The 26,001-nt window shown below is 42.5% G+C and overlaps 1 protein-coding gene across 3 annotated transcripts in view; it reads right to left on the bottom strand.

The window, feature by feature from the left end:
- ELMO1 (engulfment and cell motility 1) overlaps positions 1–26,001 on the bottom strand; it is a 683,834-nt gene that overhangs the window by 30,255 nt on the left and 627,578 nt on the right. For all 3 annotated transcript variants that reach the window (XM_030204026.1, XM_030204017.1, XM_030204035.1), the window contains one exon: positions 15,085–15,192. In XM_030204026.1, the coding sequence (XP_030059886.1) occupies positions 15,085–15,192 (108 nt within the window). The remainder of the gene's footprint in view (positions 1–15,084; positions 15,193–26,001) is intronic.

Here is a 26,001-nt window from a genome sequence, read left to right as displayed (position 1 = left end):
ATAGCTGAAGAATTTTACAAAACATTTTATATGGCAGAAAGGGGGGGGGGGTCCTCAGAAGCAGAGATGGACAACTACTTGCTGTCTATGCAGCTTCCCTGCTTGACTGAGTTAGAGCAAGCTTGTATTAAGAGGGAAATGATGAACTTGGAGGTGATTGAGAACATTAAAAATAAGGTCTCTGTGAAGGCCCCACAAGAAGATGTTTCTCCTATGGAATTTTATAAGGCTTTCTGGCTCTGACAGCCCCCATTCTCAGAAGAGTACTCAGTGAGGTCCTGCAGGGATGGCCTTTCACAGATTCCATGTTCAAGTAGTAGTCTTACCTAAACTGGGCGAAACCTCCACCTCCTGTTTTAGCTATAGACCCATTGTTTTGCTCAGTGTCGATATGAAACTATTTGCTAAAATCTTAGCCACCAGACTGGAAGTTTTATTACTAAATTGATCCACGATGACCAAATGTGCTTTATCAAAAGATACCTGTTGGGAGATAATGTACGCAGGGCTATTGATATAATAGAGCACTTACAGGGCACCAAGACAGTGGCCATGGGGGTGGCATTGAACACAGAGAAGGCCTTGACCGGGTCAATTGGCCTTTTCTGTTTAAGACCTTGGAGAGGTGGGGCTAGGAGAACTTTGGGTACTGGGTATGGGCCTTATAGTTGAAACCTAGTAGTAGCATATTAATTAGTGTTATCCAACCTGAGCCTTTTACATTACAACCGGGGGGGGGGGGGGGGGGGGGGGGGTTGGCAGAGCTGTCCCATGTCCCCTCTTTTATTTGAATTGGCTATAGAACCCGTGGCAGTAGCAATGTCCATATTTGCCCAGTGCAGGTTGGGAAGGTTCTGTTGTATGCAGATGATGACCTGATTTTTATAGAAAACCCCAAAACATTTGTTCCACCTCTCTCGGAAACACTGGACAGGTTCTCACACAACTCTGGTTTTAAGATTAATGTGGAGAAACTTGCTTTTTAATACCACAAAAGCTTAACTAGGGGTGCCATTTCCTTTCCACTTGGCTTCCCAGGGGGTTCGTTATTTAGGTATTAGGCTCACAGAGTGGGTGGAGGACTTATATAAAAGCAACTATCTGCCCCTGTTGGATAATACTCAAAAGGATCTAGACAGCTGAAGTACTCTTATGCTGTCTTGGTGGGGTAGGGTGGCGGCACTGAAAATGATGGTACTACCTCAATTTCTGTTTTTGTTTGCACAGCTTCCCATTGCCACACCCAAAAATGTTTAGCTGCTGGGATCGTAAGATGATTTCCTTTCTCTGGGCAGGCAGGACAGCAAAACTAGTTGGCGCTGATTAGCGAAATCTAAGGCACAAGGAGGGGTAGGATTGCTTGATAGCAGGTGGTACTATAAAGCTGTTACACTAAATGCATTGAAGGAATTTAATGACAACCCTGAGCAAGCTCACTGGGGATGGATAGAGCATCAGCAACTCTGGCCTCGCTCAATTTCTGAAGCAGAGATGGGGAGTAGAAGCCACTCCACTTCTGTCTTGTCCTCTGAATGGAATGCCCATCTGTTTATTGACCCCTTGGTAGAGCTCTGGCAAAAGACTAGACAGGGGTTGGGTATTCGAGGTAGACTTCACCTACATAGTAAATTGGAGCATTATAGCCCGCAGTCTACCTCATATTTTAAGAGGTTAATACAACTTTTTCATGATGTTGGTCTGATCTATTGCTCAGATCTTTTTTCATGGAGCCATCTCCTCTCCTTGCAAGAGCAACAGGAGTTGACTGCTAATAGGATACCCTTTTACCAATATTTTCAAATAAGGGATTTATTGAAAGCCCAGACATAAAAGGTAACTTACACAGGAAACTATTACCCTTGGAGGGAATATTGTTTAAAGCGGGGGAGGGGGGGGCAATAGCAAGCTCCTATCCAGAGTATATGAGCCATTGGGAGACCCAGAGAAACTAAACCAAGGGGAACATGTTACAGCATGGGAAAATTGGCTGAGTGGCCCTATGGGGAAGAGTTCTGTCTGAGGGCTCATTAATATGCTCACAAATTCTTCCTGGTAGCAGCATACAGGCAGATGCAATATCAGCTTGTAAACTGCCTTTACTGGATGCCATCCAAGCAGGTATGACTGTGGGGGTGGGGTGGGCAGGGACAAGGCCATACTGTTGGTGAAACTGTGGAGCTGTGGGAGATTACAAACATATGTGGTGGATATGTAGCAATGTACAGGTTTTCTGGGATGCAGTCTGGGATCGAATTAATGGATGGACAGAGGTGGACTGGAGAAGCTCACCAGAGAAATGCTTGCTGGGCATATTAGATGCAGATGCCTGTATTACTGACGTGGACTCCTTGACATTGACCCTGTTGCAAAATGACCCTTGCTTGGCACCGGAGAGCCTCATAAGTTCCTGCAATTGGAATATGGACACAGATTTATGCTGAAGAGATATGACAAAATTTCATGTGATTTGAAAGGCAAAGGACAGTAACATGAGGTGGCTTGGGCAGTCATTCCATGGTTCTTTGAGTGGCTCCACAGGGATTATTTCTTTTCATTTCTCCTTATTTTCTCCCTTTACGATACTGTAATGGGATACTGTTTGTGTGTGTGTGTGTGTGTGTGTCTCTCTCTTTATATACAGTGGGGGAAATAAGTATTTGATCCCTTGCTGATTTTGTAAGTTTGCCCACTGACAAAGACATGAGCAGCCCATAATTGAAGGGTAGGTTATTGGTAACAGTGAGAGATAGCACATCACAAATTAAATCCGGAAAATCACATTGTGGAAAGTATATGAATTTATTTGCATTCTGCAGAGGGAAATAAGTATTTGATCCCCCACCAACCAGTAAGAGATCTGGCCCCTACAGACCAGGTAGATGCTCCAAATCAACTCGTTACCTGCATGACAGACAGCTGTCGGCAATGGTCACCTGTATGAAAGACACCTGTCCACAGACTCAGTGAATCAGTCAGACTCTAACCTCTACAAAATGGCCAAGAGCAAGGAGCTGTCTAAGGATGTCAGGGACAAGATCATACACCTGCACAAGGCTGGAATGGGCTACAAAACCATCAGTAAGACGCTGGGCGAGAAGGAGACAACTGTTGGTGCCATAGTAAGAAAATGGAAGAAGTACAAAATGACTGTCAATCGACAAAGATCTGGGGCTCCACGCAAAATCTCACCTCGTGGGGTATCCTTGATCATGAGGAAGGTTAGAAATCAGCCTACAACTACAAGGGGGGAACTTGTCAATGATCTCAAGGCAGCTGGGACCACTGTCACCACGAAAACCATTGGTAACACATTACGACATAACGGATTGCAATCCTGCAGTGCCCGCAAGGTCCCCCTGCTCCGGAAGGCACATGTGACGGCCCGTCTGAAGTTTGCCAGTGAACACCTGGATGATGCCGAGAGTGATTGGGAGAAGGTGCTGTGGTCAGATGAGACAAAAATTGAGCTCTTTGGCATGAACTCAACTCGCCGTGTTTGGAGGAAGAGAAATGCTGCCTATGACCCAAAGAACACCGTCCCCACTGTCAAGCATGGAGGTGGAAATGTTATGTTTTGGGGGTGTTTCTCTGCTAAGGGCACAGGACTACTTCACCGCATCAATGGGAGAATGGATGGGGCCATGTACCGTACAATTCTGAGTGACAACCTCCTTCCCTCCGCCAGGGCCTTAAAAATGGGTCGTGGCTGGGTCTTCCAGCACGACAATGACCCAAAACATACAGCCAAGGCAACAAAGGAGTGGCTCAGGAAGAAGCACATTAGGGTCATGGAGTGGCCTAGCCAGTCACCAGACCTTAATCCCATTGAAAACTTATGGAGGGAGCTGAAGCTGCGAGTTGCCAAGCGACAGCCCAGAACTCTTAATGATTTAGAGATGATCTGCAAAGAGGAGTGGACCAAAATTCCTCCTGACATGTGTGCAAACCTCATCATCAACTACAGAAGACGTCTGACCGCTGTGCTTGCCAACAAGGGTTTTGCCACCAAGTATTAGGTCTTGTTTGCCAGAGGGATTAAATACTTATTTCCCTCTGCAGAATGCAAATAAATTCATATACTTTCCACAATGTGATTTTCCGGATTTAATTTGTGATGTGCTATCTCTCACTGTTACCAATAACCTACCCTTCAATTATGGGCTGCTCATGTCTTTGTCAGTGGGCAAACTTACAAAATCAGCAAGGGATCAAATACTTATTTCCCCCACTGTATATCTACTAGCTGTTGAGCCCGTGTAAACGGGCTAGTTTTGGAATGGGGGGGGGGGGGGTCCGAGGCCCCCCCCTCGAGGTCGCCGCTGCCCCCCCCCCGGCCCGAGCACTGTCTGTTATTGAACTTACATCGCACCACGCAGACACAGCAGGCACATCAGCAAAGCTGCAATCGGGACGGGCTTCCTTCTCTGCCTGTGTCCCGCCCTCGTGTGACGTAACACGGCGAGAGCGGGACACAGGCAGAGAAGGAAGCCCGTCCTGACGGCAGCTTTGCTGATGTGCCTGCTGCGTCTGTGTGGTGCAATGTAAGTTCAATAAGAAAGACAGTGCTCGGGCCGGGTGGAGGGGCGGCGACTCCGGGTGGGGGGAGCGGTAGCAGTGACATCGGAGGGGGGGGAGGGCGGAGTGGTTGCGAGTACGTCTGTGGCATGCGCAGTAGAGACTTCCCGCTCTGTCCCGTCCCCCTCATCACGTATTGATGCAGGGGCGGGGCAGAGAGGGAAGTCTCTACTGCGCATTTGCGAGTGAGTACGACACTCGCCTTTTATATGTTTGATAGGTACAGTTTGCTTTTCTATTGCTATGGCAATGTGCCATGACACTCGAAGGCCGCACCAAGGTGGGAATCTTGAGGGGTTTGGGATGGGGGGGTATAATGTTTGACATGTTTAGCCTAGTTCATGGTGTGTTACTAGATTACATCTAACTATTGTGCTTGTTAAACAGAATTTTGTAAATCTCAATCATATCTCCCTTCAGGCATCTATTTTCCAAACTGACCCTAACCTCTTTAGCCTTTCCTCATATGAGAGGAGCTTCATCCTCTTTATCATTTTGGTCACTCTTCTTTGAACCTTTCCTAATTTCGATATACCTTTTTTTGAAATACAGCAACCAGAACTGAATGCAATACTCAAGGTCAGGTTGCACCATGGAGTGATACAGAGGAATTATAATCTTCTTGGCCTTATTTACCATCCCTTTCCTAATAATTCCTAGAATCATGTTTGCTTTTTTTGGCTGCTGCAGCACTCTAGGCAGAAGATTTCAGCATATTGTCTACAATGACACCTAGATATTTTTCTTGGGTGCTGATTCCCAAGGTGGACCCTAGCATCAGATAACTACGATTTGATTATTCTTCCCAATGTGCATCACTTAGCATTTGTCCACATTAAATTTCATCTGCTATTTGAATGCCCAGTCTTCCAATTTCCTAAGGCCTTCCTGCAATTTTTCAAAGTCCAAATGTGTTTTAACAACTTTAAATAGTTTTGTGACATCTGCAGATTTAATCACCTCACTTGTCACTCCGATTTGCAGATCATTTATAAATATGTTAAATAGCACTGGTCCCAGTACAGATCCATGTGGCACTCCACTATTTACCCTCTCTTTTCTGTTCAATAGCCAATTCCTAATCCACAACAGAGCACTGCTTCCTAGCAAAAGACTATTTTTTTTCAGGAAGCCCTCATGAGTAACTTTGACAAAAGCTTTCTGAAAATCTAGACACACTACATCAACTGGCTCACCTTTATCCACATGTTTATTCATGCCTTCAAAGAAATGAAGCAAATTGATGAGGCAAGACTTCTCTTGGCTAAATCCATGCTGACTCTGACCAATTAAACCATGTTTGTATATATGTGCTATCATTTTATTCTTTATAATAATTTCCATTATTTTGACTGGCATAGAAGTCAATTTCTCGGATCACCTCTGGAACCCATTTAAAAAATCAGCATTACCTTGGCCACCCTCCAATCTTCATGTACTACGGACGATTTTAACAGGCTACAGATCACTAACAGAAGATCAGCAATTTCATGATTGAGCTCTTTCAGCACCCTAGGGTACATGCCATCTGGTCCATGTGCCTTTCTGAAGAAATTCACCCAAAATGGTGTACAGCAAGTATAATTTGGACATAGGCAATAAACAATTACAACAGTAGACATATTCAAACAACAGTACACAATATGACATTGTATGCTACCATGTCAACACAACACATAATGAAACATCTTAATAGACAGCAAAGAGGGTCCCAAGAAAAAGCAAGGGAAACGATCCGCAAACTCCAAGATGGAAAACAGAAAATCAGATCAGTAGTAGATATAAATAAACTTCATTGGTGGTGTAAGAATATTGTCAGACACAGGCCATTTTTCGACCAGAAGGGCTGCGTCAGTGGCTATTGAATGAACTGTATTATAGGATGCCTGTGAAAAAGTTGTAATGTATTCCAACAATTGATGCTTACTTATAACACATGGCACGCCTGTACAAAAACATTATATTTTGGTACAGGCGTGCTGTTTGTTATAAGTAAGCATCAATTGTTGGAATACATTACAACTTTTTCACAAGCATCCTATAATACAGTTCATTCAATAGCCCCTGATGCAGCCCTTCTGGGGGAAACACGGCCTGTGCCGCGCAATATTCTTACACCACCAATAAAGTTTATTTATATCTACATAGACAGCAAAAAGGCAAGCAGAGGTGGAACATACAGACAAATAAACAAACAAAAAAAGTTGAGACAAATGGGAACTACACTCCTCCTCTTTCTGGATTCTGAAAGGGATAATCTCTTTTTGTCCTGTTACATGCATATTGTGAACTTCTCTTAAGTATATTAGGAATTTAAGACTAATGTCTGAATGTTAGCAGGGTTCCTTTCTTTTTCTTTCTGCTTCCTTACCCTTTTGCACACATTGAACCATGCATATTCTGTAGATCCAGTCTGACCTGCATGTATCTGAATCAACTGTGGACATCCAAGTCAGCTGACCAGTTTACAAAATGCAAAAATATACAGTGGGGGAAATAAGTATTTGATCCCTTGCTGATTTTGTAAGTTTGCCCACTGACAAAGACATGAGCAGCCCATAATTGAAGGGTAGGTTATTGGTAACAGTGAGAGATAGCACATCACAAATTAAATCCGGAAAATCACATTGTGGAAAGTATATGAATTTATTTGCATTCTGCAGAGGGAAATAAGTATTTAATCCCTCTGGCAAACAAGACCTAATACTTGGTGGCAAAACCCTTGTTGGCAAGCACAGCGGTCAGACGTCTTCTGTAGTTGATGATGAGGTTTGCACACATGTCAGGAGGAATTTTGGTCCACTCCTCTTTGCAGATCATCTCTAAATCATTAAGAGTTCTGGGCTGTCGCTTGGCAACTCGCAGCTTCAGCTCCCTCCATAAGTTTTCAATGGGATTAAGGTCTGGTGACTGGCTAGGCCACTCCATGACCCTAATGTGCTTCTTCCTGAGCCACTCCTTTGTTGCCTTGGCTGTATGTTTTGGGTCATTGTCGTGCTGGAAGACCCAGCCACGACCCATTTTTAAGGCCCTGGCGGAGGGAAGGAGGTTGTCACTCAGAATTGTACGGTACATGGCCCCATCCATTCTCCCATTGATGCGGTGAAGTAGTCCTGTGCCCTTAGCAGAGAAACACCCCCAAAACATAACATTTCCACCTCCATGCTTGACAGTGGGGACGGTGTTCTTTGGGTCATAGGCAGCATTTCTCTTCCTCCAAACACGGCGAGTTGAGTTCATGCCAAAGAGCTCAATTTTTGTCTCATCTGACCACAGCACCTTCTCCCAATCACTCTCGGCATCATCCAGGTGTTCACTGGCAAACTTCAGACGGGCCGTCACATGTGCCTTCCGGAGCAGGGGGACCTTGCGGGCACTGCAGGATTGCAATCCGTTATGTCGTAATGTGTTACCAATGGTTTTCGTGGTGACAGTGGTCCCAGCTGCCTTGAGATCATTGACAAGTTCCCCCCTTGTAGTTGTAGGCTGATTTCTAACCTTCCTCATGATCAAGGATACCCCACGAGGTGAGATTTTGCGTGGAGCCCCAGATCTTTGTCGATTGACAGTCATTTTGTACTTCTTCCATTTTCTTACTATGGCACCAACAGTTGTCTCCTTCTCGCCCAGCGTCTTACTGATGGTTTTGTAGCCCATTCCAGCCTTGTGCAGGTGTATGATCTTGTCCCTGACATCCTTAGACAGCTCCTTGCTCTTGGCCATTTTGTAGAGGTTAGAGTCTGACTGATTCACTGAGTCTGTGGACAGGTGTCTTTCATACAGGTGACCATTGCCGACAGCTGTCTGTCATGCAGGTAACGAGTTGATTTGGAGCATCTACCTGGTCTGTAGGGGCCAGATCTCTTACTGGTTGGTGGGGGATCAAATACTTATTTCCCTCTGCAGAATGCAAATAAATTCATATACTTTCCACAATGTGATTTTCCGGATTTAATTTGTGATGTGCTATCTCTCACTGTTACCAATAACCTACCCTTCAATTATGGGCTGCTCATGTCTTTGTCAGTGGGCAAACTTACAAAATCAGCAAGGGATCAAATACTTATTTCCCCCACTGTAGAGATGCAACTGAAATCTAAAAGAAAGGGACAAGTGGTTTTAAAATGAAGAATAAACAGAATGAAGTGGGAGATGGAAAGGAACTATATTCTTTGACAGGACAGGTAGGAAAAGGGCAAAAGGAGAGGAAGTTAAGATGCTGTGTTCTACAGGCCAGCCCCCATGAAGTCAAAAGAACATCCAGTTCCCTTGCAGGTCTCTCAGCTCTGCCATGGTAACCAGAGGACACAAAGCAGAGCGGTGGCAGCAGGTTGGGTGTGAAGGGATTTAGCTATGGGAAATCTCACAAGAGATTTTTCAATACTGCAAAAGTTTCATAGAGGTCTGAATTTCTGTTTTGGCAAAAGAATATTAAACATTGTATTGGCTTTCACAGATACATTTTGGATTCCTGATGCAGGCCATTAGGCTTACACAGCCCATATTGTGTCCTTTGTTATTTTAATGAAGAATGATCTTAAATGCTTTTATTGTGCACTTTACTGTGCGAGTGTTGTGACTGCTCTCTACTGTTGTTTTCTTAGACTGTTTTGTGGAGATTTAGTCTTCCTTTCTTTTTTGGGTTGCTCTGTTTTATTGAGACAAATGAAGCTCCATCCTGCATAGAAGCTGTAGGTGTGAAATAGGCTGTCCAGGTTGGGATGTTCACATTTCACCCAGTATTTTACAAAAAGCTCAGCTCAATGCAGAGCCTTTTGCAATCTCTGTATAAGAACGTGCACAAGTGTGTATTTACTTGCTGAACATTCATTTTTAGAAAATTAGTGGCATTGTTCAGGGGCTTTAAACATTTAACCATGGATATGTAGGCACCTATATGTAACTGTCAGTGCTTAAACATACATGTGCCACACTTTAAAAAAAAATCTGCATGTGGACAAGGAGCCAATTAAAGGGAAGAGAGAACTAATGCCTTCTTCTAATTTCTGAGATGGTGGTAGACACTGCACACTTGTCCCTTGAATCATTGATGGTGACCCCAGGTTCAAACAATCAGGTGGCTGGCACTTACATGTGCCATGGAGCAGGTGCAAAGGTTGAAATGGAAATCTATTATATATGCATTCCCAGGGCTTTTTTGCAGGGGGTTCTGAGTAGTGGCATCCTTTTCCATTGCCTGCTAAAATTGATCCATAGTCCTAAAGTATTAATGAAAGAACCCAGGCTCTGCATACCAGTGCTGCCTTTTCATAGATGGATCTCTCAGTGATTATCCCATCCCCAAAGGACAGCCTGGCATTTGAGCACCTGCACCATTTTTGCTAGAAACCCCCCCCCCCCCCCACACTGTGTATTCCTAGTGAAAAATGGAAAATACATGTGCACTTTTTTTGCACATCCACAACACACACCCTTAAAACCTCTACATCCTGACCATCTTTACATCTTCACAGCAGCTTTTTGAAATCACAATTTGCACATGTATGCATTTTACACACATATATGCATAACACATCCAGTTATTTTTATGCTGGCTAACACTAGATTTACACCTGTCTTTTAGATTGTACACTTGTCTCCAGATTGTACACCTGTCTTTTAGATTGTAAACTCCTTGAGCAGGGACTGTCCTTCCATGTTAAATTGTACAGCGCTACGTAACCCTAGTAGCGCTTTAGAAATGTTAAGTAGTAGTAGTAGTAGTAGTAGTTAAGCCGACATTCATCAGTTAAGAGGCCATGGGATACAGCATAAAGAGAGAACAGATTTATGTGATCTCATTTATGCGCTAACTCTGGCCACTGACTTCGCCCCCGGAATGCCCCAAGATAACTGGCTTTGTGTTTAGCACTAACTGTGATATTCAGCACACTTAGCCGGTTAATTGCCGCTTAATATTAGCAGCTTTTCCTGACCAAGCGATTTAACCAGTCAGCATCCGGCTAAATCATTTTGAACATCAGGCAGACAGGTTTATGGTTCTCCGAGTTTGTGTGGTTGTTGGATCTATTTTGCTTAGACTGCAGCTGTTCTATGCTGCCACCCTGGCAATTGCCTAGTTTGCCTAACGATTAAGCTGGCCTCGTCTGCCTCCACCAACACTCAGGGAGCATGTTTCATAACAGTGGTCCTATCACTGAAAAATCTGTAGCCCCCTCGCTCCTAGGGATCTGCAGACTTGATACAAGCAGTGAATTTGTTCCAGCCAATTTCAGCTGTCTTTCTGGGCTATAGCATTCCAACCTCTCCCAGATACTTGTGCTTCCCCTCTTGTACTGCTGGCAGTACATTTCAGAGACTGAGGTCATACTCCATATTCTATGGCTTAGGAGTGAGGTTCATTACCCCTAAAAGATCTGTAGCAGGTGAAATTCAAGATCTGCACTCTTGTTCTTAAGGTGGACTAGCTTCCAATGTAAGGCATCTAGCACCAGAGAGAGATGCAAGGTCCCCCTAGCCCCAGCAATTAATCGAGTTGTTGCATTCTGAACCTTCTGAAGAACTGTTTTGAGTAATCCTAAAGATAAGAGCAATAACAGTTTAGTGAGCCAGATGGAACAAAGCAAAAGATCAGAGGAAGCAGATACTGGACCTGATACAGTCCGTGTTTCGGCAAATGCCTGCGTCAGGGGTCTCCACATATAAAACATAAAAAACAGCATACCAGATGCAAATATATAAAAAAATGATATATTAAAAGGTTCCACATTATGAGTCACCGACCAGGAAAAGGATCTAGAAATCAGCGTTGATACTTTGAAACCCTCTGCTTAGTGTGCTGCAGCGGCAAAGAAAGTAAATAGAACATTAGGTATTATTAGGAAAGGAATGGAAAATAAAAATTAGGGTGCCATAATGCTTTTGTCTCACTCCATGGTGTGATTACACCTTGCATACTGTGTGCAATTCTGGTCACCACATGTCAAAAAAGATATAGTGGAATTAGAAAAGGTACAGAGAAGCGCGACAAAAATGATAAAGGGGATGTGATGACTTCCCTACGAGGAAAGACTGAAATGGCTAGGGCTCTTCAGCTTGGAGAAAAGATGGCTGAGGGGAGATATGATACAGTGGAGTGGAACGGGTAGACATGAGTCGCTTGTTTACTCTTTCCAAAAATACTAGGACAAGGGGCCACTCAATGAAGCTACAAAGTAGTAAATGTAAAACGAATCAGAGAAAATATTTCTCCACTCAATGTATAATTAAACTCTGGAATTCATTGCCAGAGAATGTGGTAAAAGCAGTTAGCTTAGCGGGGTTTTAAAAAAAGGTTTGGCTAGCTTCCTAAAAGAAAAGTGCATAAGTCATTAATAAAATGTACTTGGGAAAATCCACTATTTATTTCTAGGATAAGCAGCATAAAATATATTGTAATGTTTTGGGGTCTTGCCAGGTACTTGTGACCTCGATTGGCCACTGTTGGAAACAGGATAATGGGCTTGGTGGACCTTCGGTCTGTCCTAGTATGGCACCACTTATGTACTTATGCAACTTTATATTAATTGCATCTGGCTTCATCTGTGCATATGTGGCCTACTACACTGTTACAATCCTACAGATAAAGCATTACAATAATCTAGGCCCCCAACCATATATCACTATAGCATTAAGATTTTGTATTTCTCTCTACATTAAGCTTAGGAGGCATCTACAGCATTGTTCTTTTTTTAGGAGTGCAGTCATGCAGTTAATATAAAACAAAGTTAACTGTCTAATATATCTAAATGTAACTTTCTGTGAGTTACCAAGGAAAAGGTGTGAACGAAATATAAGTAAAGAAACATGAACAATGTTTTCTGTTTTTTTTTTTTTAATCCAGCAATTTTCTATTGCTCTTTTGTACTGCTAAGCTCAGTTGGGGCCACAACCTCTGAATCATAGCACAAAGACCCTCCACTTTGCTTTTACCAAGACACATTGTCTTATCTTCCATTCCCAATATACCTAAACACTGTTGTGCTAGCCTGTGATAAACACTGCCATGGATATTCTTTGCTCATTAGTATCCATAGCTTAATCTCATGGGAAAGTTTTTGTGTGTCCATGGCCATAGAACTAAATAAATAAATTTGGAGATTTAATGGGGTTGCTTGACTTGGAATTAGTTCTCTCACCCATATTTGAAAGCTATTCTTGCTGGTTCTCTCTCTCATCTGCCCCCATCCCCTCTGCAGGGCAAAAATGCCTTAGAAGTATTTCTGGTACTGGATTCCTATCTTTCCCCTAGAGATTATCCCATTGTTAGTTGTGTTCCTGATATGGCAGAAACAATGGCATTATTTTGGAGATGGGGGAATTTGGGGAGATAGGACTACTAGTGGGAGGGGGTCAGCGCTACTGGTACACTTAATGTACTTCCCCCTCCTGAGGGTGGGGGACCACCACGGATGCCTCTCAGGGGATGGGTGGGATTGTTCCAGGCCTATGGCCCTAATGTTTTATTCAGTTCATAAGGCTAGGTATACACTAACCAACAAACTGATATTTCTCAGGCCACAAAAACATAACTACACCTTCCTGTGATGTAGTTCTGTTCTATAGAAACAAACATTCATAGCCTTGTTCATGTGTCCATTTTTCATAGCTTTCAATACTAATGAGCTGCTTTGCATTATATCAAACCAGTGTGCATACTGAAAGTTCATTAGAAAGAATATTTTGCAGCTCCTAGTTTGGTCATTGTGGTTACTGTCCTGGGCCAAGGGCTCCTTCCAGTCCCCACAAGCCCTTCCAGAAACCAGCCACTAGATATCATTCCTTAAGCCTGTGGTTCCCAAACCTGTCTTAGGAGATCCCTAGTCAGTCAGGTTTTCTGGATATCCACACTGAATTTGCAAGTGAGAAATTAGCATTTAGTAGCAGTAGTGCATACCAATTTCATGAATATTCACTGTGCAGATATCCAGAAAACCTGACTGGCTGAGGTTGCCCAGGACAGGTTGGGAACCACTGCCTTAAGCATGGCCTTGACTCCTCCCCAGCCCCCCTCCCCCCCCCCCCGGGTGGTGAATGCTGCCTGTGTAGCACCCCCTGCCCCAGATTACCTGGGGGGGGGGGGGGGGGTGGATGAACTGACTCAGGGATCAAACTGGGGACCTGTTGCAATTGTTGGGCAGCAGTACTCTTGAGCTACTTGGCTGACCCAAAAATGATTGTTTTAATTGCTGACTGAATTATCATTATCTTTTCATTTACCGATTTCAATAAAACTACAGCTACAGCAGATGTCAGTGTGTGCTTCTCAGAAAATGAGCACCTGTTTTACATGGTGGCAGCGTTTGTTTATATAAAAAGCTTAATGTGAAGAGGGCAGCTGATGAGAAAACTGTGAAAAAAAATGGAATCTAGCCAGCACAGAAAAACAAGTTTAGGGTTGCTGAGTTTCAAGAGACTATTTTGCTCATGTAGTCCTTAAGAAAGTCACACTGCCACATCTTTTCTGAGAATGGAATACTTAACGATGTTCTCATGAAGCACTGACCCAAGCTCTCTTTGCAGAGGTACTGTGTGATTAAGGTAATGGCACATAATACCCACTGCATTTTCTTTTAGCAAAAAAAAGGTGCCGGTACTCAAATGCCAGGCCACCCTTCAGGAGTGGGATGATCACTGAGGGACCCACCCCACAATAGCCAGGCCCCCTGCAACCAGTCACAGAATCTATGACAAGGCAGAATTGGTGTGTAGAGCCTGAGCTCTTTCATTAAAACTTGGGGTCCATGGGTCAATTTTAGCAGACAATGGAAAAGGTGCCGATACTCAGTACCCCCCAAGTACCCCCTCGGAAAAAAGCCCTGGTAATACCAATCTAATATTCAGACAGCTGTCCTCCTCAAAGCAGAGATGTGCTTTCTCTTTCTTGCTGATGTTTAGAGTTCAGCACTAGCTTAGCAGTTTGTTTCTTTCTGGTCACATGATTCTGAAAACACATACTACAGAAGTATATGAAACATAAAAATATTAAAATAGCATACCACACACAAATATATAAAACATTAGCAATGAAATCCTTTTTAAACACACCAGTCTCGCACACACAGCCAGGCAGGGTGTGAGTATGCTGCTTACAGCTCTTATTTCAATACAGAGCTTTGTCACCCACTGTCCCTGTTACCACAAAGATCTCCAACAGCGTTTTAAGCTCTGCAGCCCTTGTGGGTATAAGGATTTATTTAGAGTAGGGGTTCTCAACTCTGTCCTCAAGATGCACCTAAGCCAGTCAGGTTTTCAGGATACCCACAATGAATATACATGGATAGATTTGCATGGAATGGGGGTAGTGCATGCAAATTTATTTTATGCTTATTCATTGTGATTATCCTGAAAACTTGACTGGTTAGGTGTGTCCGACGACTGGGTTGAGAACCCCTGATTTAGAGTAAATGAACTACAGAAGGTTTCCCTGTGAACTATGCAGATGCTAATGTTCTTTTATCAGCTCTCTCTCTATCCTCATGGTGAATAATCAATGTTTTAATGACTCACATTTATCCTGCAAAGAATCGTGGGGTACCTCTCCTTGGGGACTCTCCTCCAAGTCACCATAGTGCAAGACCTTGTGATTAGGTGACAGCCGACAATACCAAAATTTATCTAGCAGGATTAGAAAAAAAAAAATAGAATAAGAAAGGTTAAGACTCCATCCCTGAATCAGGTGACTATTAACCAAAGATGGTAGTGATATATATATATATATATATATATATAAAACTCACCTCTGGTGATTATACATACTACAGAAATATTCAGCCCCATTGGGGGAGATTCTGTATATGAAGTCTGGAAAAACCACGCAGAAATCATGTTCGCCAAGTGTATTCTATAAGATTTAGGTGCAGTATATAGAATACACTTAGTTGATACCCCAGTGCATAAAGTTACACGCATCCATTTACAACAATGAAAACGTGGCGTAAATTCCTGCACATAGATTAATGCCAACTGGATCATACTCTTTAACAACATGCCTAAATTTGGGAAAGCCCATGAAATGTCCACTGCCACGCCCCTTTTGAACTGTGTGCTTTAGAATTTAGGCACAGTTCATTATAGCATATGCTTAACGAGCTATGTGCATAAATTCTAATTATTGCCAATAGTGCTCATTATTGCTTGTTAAGTGCTGTTACCAATGCCGATTGGCTTGTTAAGGCAATTAAGATATGTGTATTGTTATACCACACGCTTAGATTTAGGCGTGGAACGTTAGGTGCAATATATAGAATCCAGCAGCATATGTATAGTTACGCAGTTGAATTTAATTTTCAGTCCTACAATAAACCACATAATTCTATAAACAGTGGCTATATATTGCCACTAAGTATAAACTGCACCAGCACTACGGAGGTAATTTTATAAGGAAAGTCCCTCCATTTAGGCACCAGATACACATTTATTTCATTAGAATAATGACATATATGCCAAATATGCACCTATGCACTATTCTATAAACGCACCAAAATAGTAAGTCCACCTTCTATCGCTATTTCTTATCAGCAAGTCACAATTTTAGATTTACTATTGGATCCATCAGATACGTATGCTTCAACCACAAGGCTAGTTTCTCTTGAGCATAACTGCCTATGACTAAATTTAACTGGGCAGACCAGTGCTTGGTGTATTCTATATACCGTGTGGAAATTTAGGCTTATTCTATGAAGTACGCCTAAATTAAGGCATACTTTATAGAATACACTTAGGCAAATTTCATTTTGGCGCTGATGTTTTAGGCATGATATATAGAACCTAGTCTCAAATGTCATCTGCCATTTTGGATGCCCAATCTCCCAGTCTCATAAAGTCTGCTTGCAATTTTTCACAAATGGAGTGGAGGAGTGACCTAGTGGTTAGAGCACTGGTCTTGCAATCCAGAGGTGTCCGGTTCAAATCCCGCTGCTGCTCCTTGTGATCTCGGGCAAGTCACTTAACCCTCCATTGCCTCAGGTACAGACTTAGATTGTGAGCCCTCCTGGGACAGAGAAATACCTAGTGTACCTGAATGTAACTCACCTTGAGCTACTACTGAAAAAGGTGTGAGCAAAATCTAAATAAATAATAAATAAATAAATCCTCTTGCAATTTAACAATTTTGAATAACTTTGTGTCATCAGCAAATTGAATTATCTTACACTGACCATTTAATCCTACCGTCTGTTTCCTACCTTTTAATCAGTTCTTAATCCACAATAGGACACTACTTCCTATCTCGTGACTTTCTTATTTCCTCAGGAGTTATTCATGAGGTACTTTGCCAAATGTCTTATGAATATCCAGATACACAATATCAACCGGGTCACCTTTAGCCACATATTTAATCACCCCTTCAAAAAATGTAGCAGATTGATGAGGCAAGAGTTCCCTTGATTAAATCATGTTCGCTTTTTGTCTCATTAATTCATGCCTATTCAATAATATCTATCCAGGCAATCACAATTAGCAATGATTACATTTTGTAATAACCAACCACTAATCATTGATTTCAAATTAAACTCTTAATTGAAATCTTTGTAAATGTTTTAGGGTTATTACATTTGAATAAAAATCATAACCTGCCTGTTCTATCCACTAATTGACTAAGATGTATCAATTATACAACATATCAACTTCACAATACATTTCACATATCTAGCAGCATTTCCTAAAATAGACAATATGATGCTAAACTAGAAGATAGATAGCTCTCAGTTCAAGTCTTTTTAATATTTAATGGCATTCTCCACAGCCTCATAAATTGGAAAATAATTTCATTTTTTTTACACTCATGCCTTTTTCACAGGTGATGTCGCTGCCTTGATAAACTAGAGATTCATTACTTCTTGGTCATATTAATATACCACAACATCCTCTTAATTCAGGTAGTTTTAAGTTTCAGGCATCTCCCACTTGGATCCCAGTTAGTCTCCTAGAGGCAGATGCACTAAAGCTAAATGAGCCTTTAATGACCCTCCAACGAGGAAAATTTGATCCGTTGCATGCATCAAAGGGCTTTTACCGAGGAAGCCAGCAGCTAACGAAAACGGAATGGAGATGAGCAATTAGTGTGAAAACCCCATTGAAACGACATGCACTAACCTTTTCCGATTGCCTTTACGCAGGAAAAAGGCAGGAAATCTAACGAGAGGTCTGGACCTCTCGTTAGGACAGCTCTGTGCCAGGAAAAATCATTAAGTGAAAAAATAAACAAACTTTGAGCCAATCCCAGCGCATTAGCAGAGCTAAAAGCGCTGTGATTGGTCCAAAGGACGTCAGAAAACACATCAAATAAAAAAAATAAAAAAAGGATCGGGAGGGGGCAAGGGCGCTCTTCAGGAGCGTCCTGTATGGACGGCCTTGCCCTCCCCCCCCCCCGCTGCTCCCCACTTTCCGCCGCTCCCCCCGTCAGAAGGAGGCGGGGCCTGGGCCAGGGAAGAAGAGACGTCATGGAGACTCTACAACCAACACAATAGATCTTCCTGCCTGTGCAGCGCTTCTGAAAGAGGTGAGAGGCGCTGCTCGGGTCGTTAATAGGGAGGGGGGTCTCGGTGGAGGGGGGGAGCGGCAGTCGACCTCAGGGGGGGCAGCGGGGGCGGGGCACGGGGCGAAAGAATGACGGGAGGTGGAGTTAGCTCTGCAGAACACAGGAACAGGAAGGGAGGGGGACCGGGGCAGCCAGCTAGCATTTTGCTTTTTCGGGGGGGGGGGGGGGGGGGGGCGGGGGAAAGGGGGGGGCAGCGGGGGGGGGGGGGGGCAAGGCCGTCCATACAGGACGCTCCTGATGAGCGCCCTTGCCCCCTCCCGATCCTTTGTTTTTGGATTTTGCTGACCGGGTAGCCACGTGTATGTGTTGTGGCTTTTTTTTTTTGTTTGTTTTTACGTTTGCAGTATGCGCAGAGCAGCCAGCAAAACGCTTGGCTGCTCTGCGCATGATTTAGGGGCCGATTACCGATGTGTATTGTGATTCTTTGATACATTGTACGTTTGAATACCGATCTGAGCATGTGTGACTTTTTTTTTTGGTGCATTCTTCGTTTTTTAAAAATCGTTAGGGACTTTAACGATTTTGATTTTTTTACGTTTGGTTGCTGCATCTGCCTCCTAGTCTCTAAATGACTGCATGTTTTCCCTTCAAATTGGCATCTTCAGGAGACTCAACTATAATAAAATATACCAAATCCCACTGAAATCACCTCATTGTTCCATATATCCTATACAAATTGAAATAATATATCAAAATGTACCCAACTAGAACATAAAACATCTCGCTCGGCTTACACTGGCTTCAGAAATTCTCCCGGCGGGATACTACTAAACTTGTGGGCACATCCCCTGGTGACTGTGTAACTCGGTGGAAATGACATCAAACTAATTTGTTGTAAGACTACATATCGCAAGTCGTCATAATTATGGTTTGCCATTTGCCAAGGGAGCTTCTTTCCTGTTAACCCAGAGATTAGTCAGATGCTGTGCTATTCTATATTTAATAGTAACGTCAAGCCTAACTCCTATATATATATATATTCCAGAAGTTCACTTTATAAACCAGTTACAGAAGTATTGTTGCATCAGATATGCATGGTTCAACCATTAGGCTATATTATTTGCGCCAAGCACATATATAGGGTGAGCATGTAATCTTCATCGATCCCTCAACTACACATTTCTTAAATCTCTTCTCAGAGGATAATTTGAAAAAAGTACTTATCTTTATTTCTTCTTAAACTTTTCATTTTGTAGTATAGATAAAATCATAATAGAAGACACATAAACTGACAAACTCACGCTTCGCTGATGGCTGTTTCAAGGCCAGCCTCCATATAGGTCCTCATTCGCTTCTATAACTTTTTTTATAAACAAACCTGAAAAAAATGGACAACCTAACCAGCTTTCGCAAATCTTTGAAGACACATCTCTTCAACAAAGCCTACTAAGGACATCCTCACTAACTATTCCCCAAACTACTCAGATGCATCTAAAACACCTCTCACAACACCTTACCTAGCACCTTGCATCTAAATTACCTACCTTAGCTTATTATCGACTGTATTTAAGACCATGTAATGACTGCATCATAACAACACTCTGTAAGCCACGTTGAGCCTGCAAAAAGGTGGGATAATCTGGGGTACAAATGCAATAAATAATAATAATAATAATAATATACATAGGAGTTAGGTTTGATGTTACTGTGAAATTCTTTCCCTCCTCCTTGATTGAAAAGTTGTTTGATGCTGTTAGGTGGATATTTACTTTTATGAACCAAACAATCTATGAGCATTATTCACTCTTTTGAAAGTTTTCTGGATTACTCAGGATGGATATCATCTATGAAGAAATCTTTCCCTCATTTCATTGGCTTGCTGTATTGTTCTGTGAGCAAAACCTTTTAATTCTAAGAAATTGACCTTTAATCTTCTAAGATGGAAACTCCTATAATGTAGCACAGTATTCCTATCTGTGCTTTTGCAATAACTTTATGTCACAAAGCCATCAGCCTCCAACCGAATTTTTATATCCAAAAAGCTACCTTGTGAGTGTCCCATATTCCAAGTGAAAGTTAGATTTGCATCACATTGATTTAGACACGGAAAGAACACTTCAGGAGATTTTCCATCCCTTATCCAAATTAAAATATATCATCTGTGAAGCATGTCCTCATTGCGACTTTAGGGACCCTTTTATAAAGGGTTGCCGGGCAGCAACCCAGAACACCATCAGCCCAACGCGGTCTCCGGCGGTAGTTCTGCCTTGAGCGAGCACCATTTCCAGCGCAATAAAAAATATTTTTGGAATTTTTACCAGCGCTACCACAGGGCCCTTTTTACCGCAGCTTGGTATACAGACTGATACACAAATTTACTCTTAAACTCGACCATACATAAACAAGTCACTGTTGGGGCTACAGTGGCCCCCATTGCCACTCCCTTTGTAAGTAGAATGCATATCTGTATTTTTTTTTGTTATATTTGTACCCCGCTCTTTCCCACTCATGGCAGGCTCAATGTGGCTTACATGGGGCAATGGAGAGTTAAGTGACTTGCCCAGAGTCACAAGGAGCTGCCTGTGGCTGAAGTGGGAATTGAACTCAGTTCCTCAGTTCCCCAGGACCAAAGTCCACCACCCTAACCACTAGGCCACTCCTCCACCATTTTCAGAAAGCTTTTGACAAAGTTCCTCATGAGCGACTCCTGAGAAAATCAAAAAGTCATGGGATAAGAGGCAATGTCCTTCTGTGGATTAGGGATTGGTTATTGGACAGAAAACAGAGGGTAGGATTAAATGGCCATTTTTCTCAATGGAGGAGGGTGAATAGTGGAGTGCTGCAGGGATCTGTACTGGGAACGGTCCTATTTAACATATGTATAAATGATCTGGACAATGGAACGAGTAAGGTGATTAAATCGGCATATGACACAAAACTAAAGTTGTCAAAACGAGAGGACATGAAATGAGATTGAAGGGGGGCAGACTCAAGAAAAATGTCAGGAAATATTTTTTCACTGAGAGAGTAGTGGATCCTTGGAATGCCCTCCCGCGGGAGGTGGTGGAAATGAAAACGGTAACGGAATTCAAACATGCGTGGGATAAGCATAAAGGAATCCTGTACAGAAGGAATGGATCCTCAGGAGCTTAGTCGAGATCGGGAGGCGGGGCTGGTTGTTGGGAGGCGGGGATAGTGCTGGGCAGACTTATATGGTCTGTGCCAGAGCCGGTGGTGGGAGGCGAGACTTGTGGTTGGGAGGCAGGAATAGTGCTGGGCAGACTTATACGGTCTGTGCCAGAGCCGGTGGTGGGAGGCAGGACTTGTGGTTGGGAGGCAGGGATAGTGCTGGGCAGACTTATACAGTCTGTGCCAGAGCCGGTGGTGAGAGGCAGGGATAGTGCTGGGCAGAAATACGGTTTGTGCCAGAGCCGGTGGTGGGAGGCAGGGATAGTGCTGGCCAGACTTATACGGTCTGTGCCCTGAAGAGCACAGGTACAAATCAAAGTAGGGTATACACAAAAAGTAGCACATATGAGTTGTCTTGCTGGGCAGACTGGATGGACTGTACAGGTCTTTTTCTGCCATTATCTACTATGTTACATGCGGATTTTGAAAAATTGCAGGAAGACCTTAGGAAACTGGAAGACTGGGCATCCAATGTGGACAAATGCAAAGTGATGTACATTAGGAAGAGTCAGCACTCAAGAAAAAGATCTAGGTGTCATTGTAGACAATATGCTGAAATTTTCTGCCCAGCGTGCAAAAAAAAATGCAAACAGGATTCTAGGAATTATTAGTAGAGGAGTGTGGTAGACGTGTTAGTCCACTCTTAAGGTTATCAATAGAAATCAAACAAAATAAAACATGGAAAAGAAAATAAGATGATACCTTTTTTATTGGACATAACTTAATACATTTCTTGATTAGCTTTCGAAGGTTGCCCTTCTTCCTCAGATCGGAAATAAGCAAATATGCTAGCTGACAGTGTATATAAGTGAAAACATTCAAGCATTACTATGACAGTCTGACAGGGTGGGAGGAGGGGGGTGGGTAGGAAGTATGCATGGGGACATCAAAGCATATCATTGATATTCTAACAGGATGGGTGTGGATAGGTGAGGGGAGGGTGATCAACAGAGACATACAGCTTTATGGTTTATAATGGGCTAGGAACCCCAGATCCTTGTTAAGTCCTTTCTGTTGGGTGTTAAAATATTCAATCATTCTGACTTCAAAGGTCTTACGTTCTTGTATGGTTTTAAAGTTACCTTTCAGGATTCTCACTGTGAAGTCACTGGTACAGTGTCCTGGTCCTGTAAAATGTTGACCAACAGGCGTGGGAACCCTGCTGGCACCAGTATTGTTCATATGATGTCTATGTAAATTGACAATCTTACCCAACCAGAAAGAGCGGCCATAAGAACCCTACAAACTAACGAACGCATTATCATCAAACCCGCAGACAAAGGAGGCGCAGTGGTAATTATGGACATACAAAAATACATTGAAGAGGGGCACAGACAGCTCTCAGACAATAAATACTACAGGAAACTAACTGAGGACCCCACACAGGATTACACAAAACAGCTGAAAGACCTTATCAAAACATTTCCTACACAAGCGCAACCTCACCTGAAGAAACTCATACCAAATCAACCTTCCGTGGGCACATTCTACATGCTACCCAAGATCCACAAACCGGGAAACCCTGGCAGACCAATCATATCAGGTATTGGCACACTCACGGAAGAAATATCTGGATTCATAGAGGGAATTCTGAAACCTCTCGTACACAAAACTAACAGCTTCATACAAGACACCACAGACTTTCTGAATAAATTGAAAAATATCAAGCAACTACCACCTAACACCCTTCTGGTTCCCACGCCTGTTGGTCAACATTTTACAGGACCAGGACACTGTACCAGTGACTTCACAGTGAGAATCCTCAAAGGTAACTTTAAAACCATACAAGAACGTAAGACCTTTGAAGTCAGAATGATTGAATATTTTAACACCCAACAGAAAGGACTTAACAAGGATCTGGGGTTCCTAGCCCATTATAAACCATAAAGCTGTATGTCTCTGTTGATCACCCTCCCCTCACCTATCCACACCCATCCTGTTAGAATATCAATGATATGCTTTGATGTCCCCATGCATACTTCCTACCCACCCCCCTCTTCCCACCCTGTCAGACTGTCATAGTAATGCATGAATGTTTTCACTTATATACACTCTCAGCTAGCACATTTGCTTATTTCCGATCTGAGGAAGAAGGGCAACCTTCGAAAGCTAATCAAGAAATGTATTAAGTTATGTCCAATAAAAAAGGTATCATCTTATTTTCTTTTCCATGTTTTATTTTGTTTGATTTCTATTGATAACCTTAAGAGTGGACTAACGCGGCTACCACACTCCTCTACTTAAGATGGAAGATACCGCATACAGCCGCATGAAAAAGCAAATGAACAAACTTTTGGAAAAAGAAACAAAAGTGAACAGTCATCTTTACTTTCTGACAATCTGCAAGAAGAATGACATCATTCCCAAAGGACTGAGGATCAAAAATCCTTTGGCTACTACTTACAATTCTGACTATGCAGAGAAACTCTGCAAACGCACTAGTCAGAAACTAAGAAATGAACTTATACATCAACTCTACAAGAAAAAAAGAATAATACAAACCCAAAGGGATGTAACCATGAGGAACATGGAGGAATTACATCCACACCTTGTGAACCAAATTAAAGAGGACCTACATAACATCCAAGGAGAAAAACAATACATTGATATCCGCAAAAAGGAAATAAAGCTATATTCTCTTCTTCAAAATCAAAGAGAGAGAAACTGCTTATCCTTGAATAGCTATAACTCTGCTGAACCAACATCCCCAGACACCTTGGAGACACTTGGATACACAGCTGAGGCATGTGAAAATCAGAGCCCAAACAAACCAGGGAATACTGATCACACCTTTACAGATGCAAACCAAATGGGGATAATAAACCTCTTGAACCATCAATTATCACAGCATGAGGTCTCGGTGCTATCCAAAGGGCTCTCATTCTGCCCGTCCAGGGAACTAGATGTAATCCAACTATACTCAGACCTAGAGTAATTCTTTAGAAAAATGCGCCTTAAAGCACATTTCTATAATAAAGGGACACCAAACAGACCGGAATACAGTCTTAAACAAAAGAACACTTATTTCACCACACAGGAGGGACAAAACTACAAGCTGGATAATTACATAGAAAGTTTCAGACATAGGGTGAAATCCCAACTTTCCAACAAACAAAAGAGAATCCTGTACAATCTTACCCCACCAGAAAGAGCGGCCATAAGAACCCTACAAACTAACGAACGCATTATCATCAAACCCGCAGACAAAGGAGGCGCAGTGGTAATTATGGACATACAAAAATACATTGAAGAGGGGCACAGACAGCTCTCAGACAATAAATACTACAGGAAACTAACTGAGGACCCCACGCAGGATTACACAAAACAGCTGAAAGACCTTATCAAAACATTTCCTACACAAGCGCAACCTCACCTGAAGAAACTCATACCAAATCAACCTTCCGTGGGCACATTCTACATGCTACCCAAGATCCACAAACCGGGAAACCCTGGCAGACCAATCATATCAGGTATTGGCACACTCACGGAAGAAATATCTGGATTCATAGAGGGAATTCTGAAACCTCTCGTACACAAACTAACAGCTTCATACAAGACACCACAGACTTTCTGAATAAATTGAAAAATATCAAGCAACTACCACCTAACACCCTTCTGGTCACGATGGATGTAGAATCACTATACAGCAACATTCCACATGCAGATGGCATAGCTGCATGTGGAAGACTCCTAAAAAAATCCACACTGGACCATCAATACTCACCAGAAACTATTACAAAATTAATCAAATTCATTTTAACTCACAACTACTTCCACTTTAACAATTATATCTATCTGCAAATAATGGCCACTGCGATGGGCACCAGGACAGCACCCCAATATGCCAACCTTTTTATGGCTGAGCTGGAAGAGACATTTCTGAATATACACCAGACCAAACCTCTAAAATACTACCGGTACATCGATGACATTTTTATGATTTGGATGGAGGGTGAAGAAACTCTGAAACAATTTTATTCTGCATTCAATACATACCATCCTACAATCAGATTCAAAATTGACTACTCCCCAGAAAAAGTCAATTTTTTGGACACCACGGTCTCAATCAGTGATGGCTGTATACAAACATCTATATACAAGAAACCCACAGACAGATGCAGCTACCTCCACAACTCCAGCTTCCATCCTTCACATACAAAAAGATCCATCATTTACAGCCAAGCCACAAGATACCACCGTATCTGCTCTGACCCAGGGGACAGAGACAGACACCTTAAAAGCCTGACTGAATCCTTCAAACAGAAAGGCTACAACCCCAAAATAATCTCCAAGAATATTGCCTCCTCCCTCAAAACACCCAGGGAGAATCTGCTACAGTACAAAAAGAAAAAATCCACAGACAGAATCCCGCTTGTAGTGACATACAATCCAGAGCTGGAAAAACTGAGGAAAATCATAAGAGATCTACAACCTATACTCCAGGAGGATGAATTACTGAAAGAGATATTCCCATCCCCACCAGTACTGGCCTTCCGACAGCCACCCAATTTAAAACACAAGCTAATCAGAAGTAAACTTCCATCACAGACTGAAAAGGAACAGAAGGGCACACTTCCCTGTAATTTATCCAGTTGCAAACTATGCCAAAATATTTCACAGGATCCCAAAGTCATCCACAAAGGAAAGATATTCAACATAAAGGGATCTTTCACTTGCTCATCTTCCAATGTGGTATATATCATTCAGTGTAAAAAATGTAACGAAGGATGCTATATTGGAGAAACAGGCCAGATGCT

The sequence above is a fragment of the Microcaecilia unicolor genome, chromosome 1, assembly GCF_901765095.1.
Source record: "Microcaecilia unicolor chromosome 1, aMicUni1.1, whole genome shotgun sequence".
In the NCBI taxonomy this organism is placed as follows: domain Eukaryota; kingdom Metazoa; phylum Chordata; class Amphibia; order Gymnophiona; family Siphonopidae; genus Microcaecilia; species Microcaecilia unicolor.
Note: the sequence above shows the minus strand (reverse complement) of the source record. Positions and strands in the feature narration are given on the sequence as shown.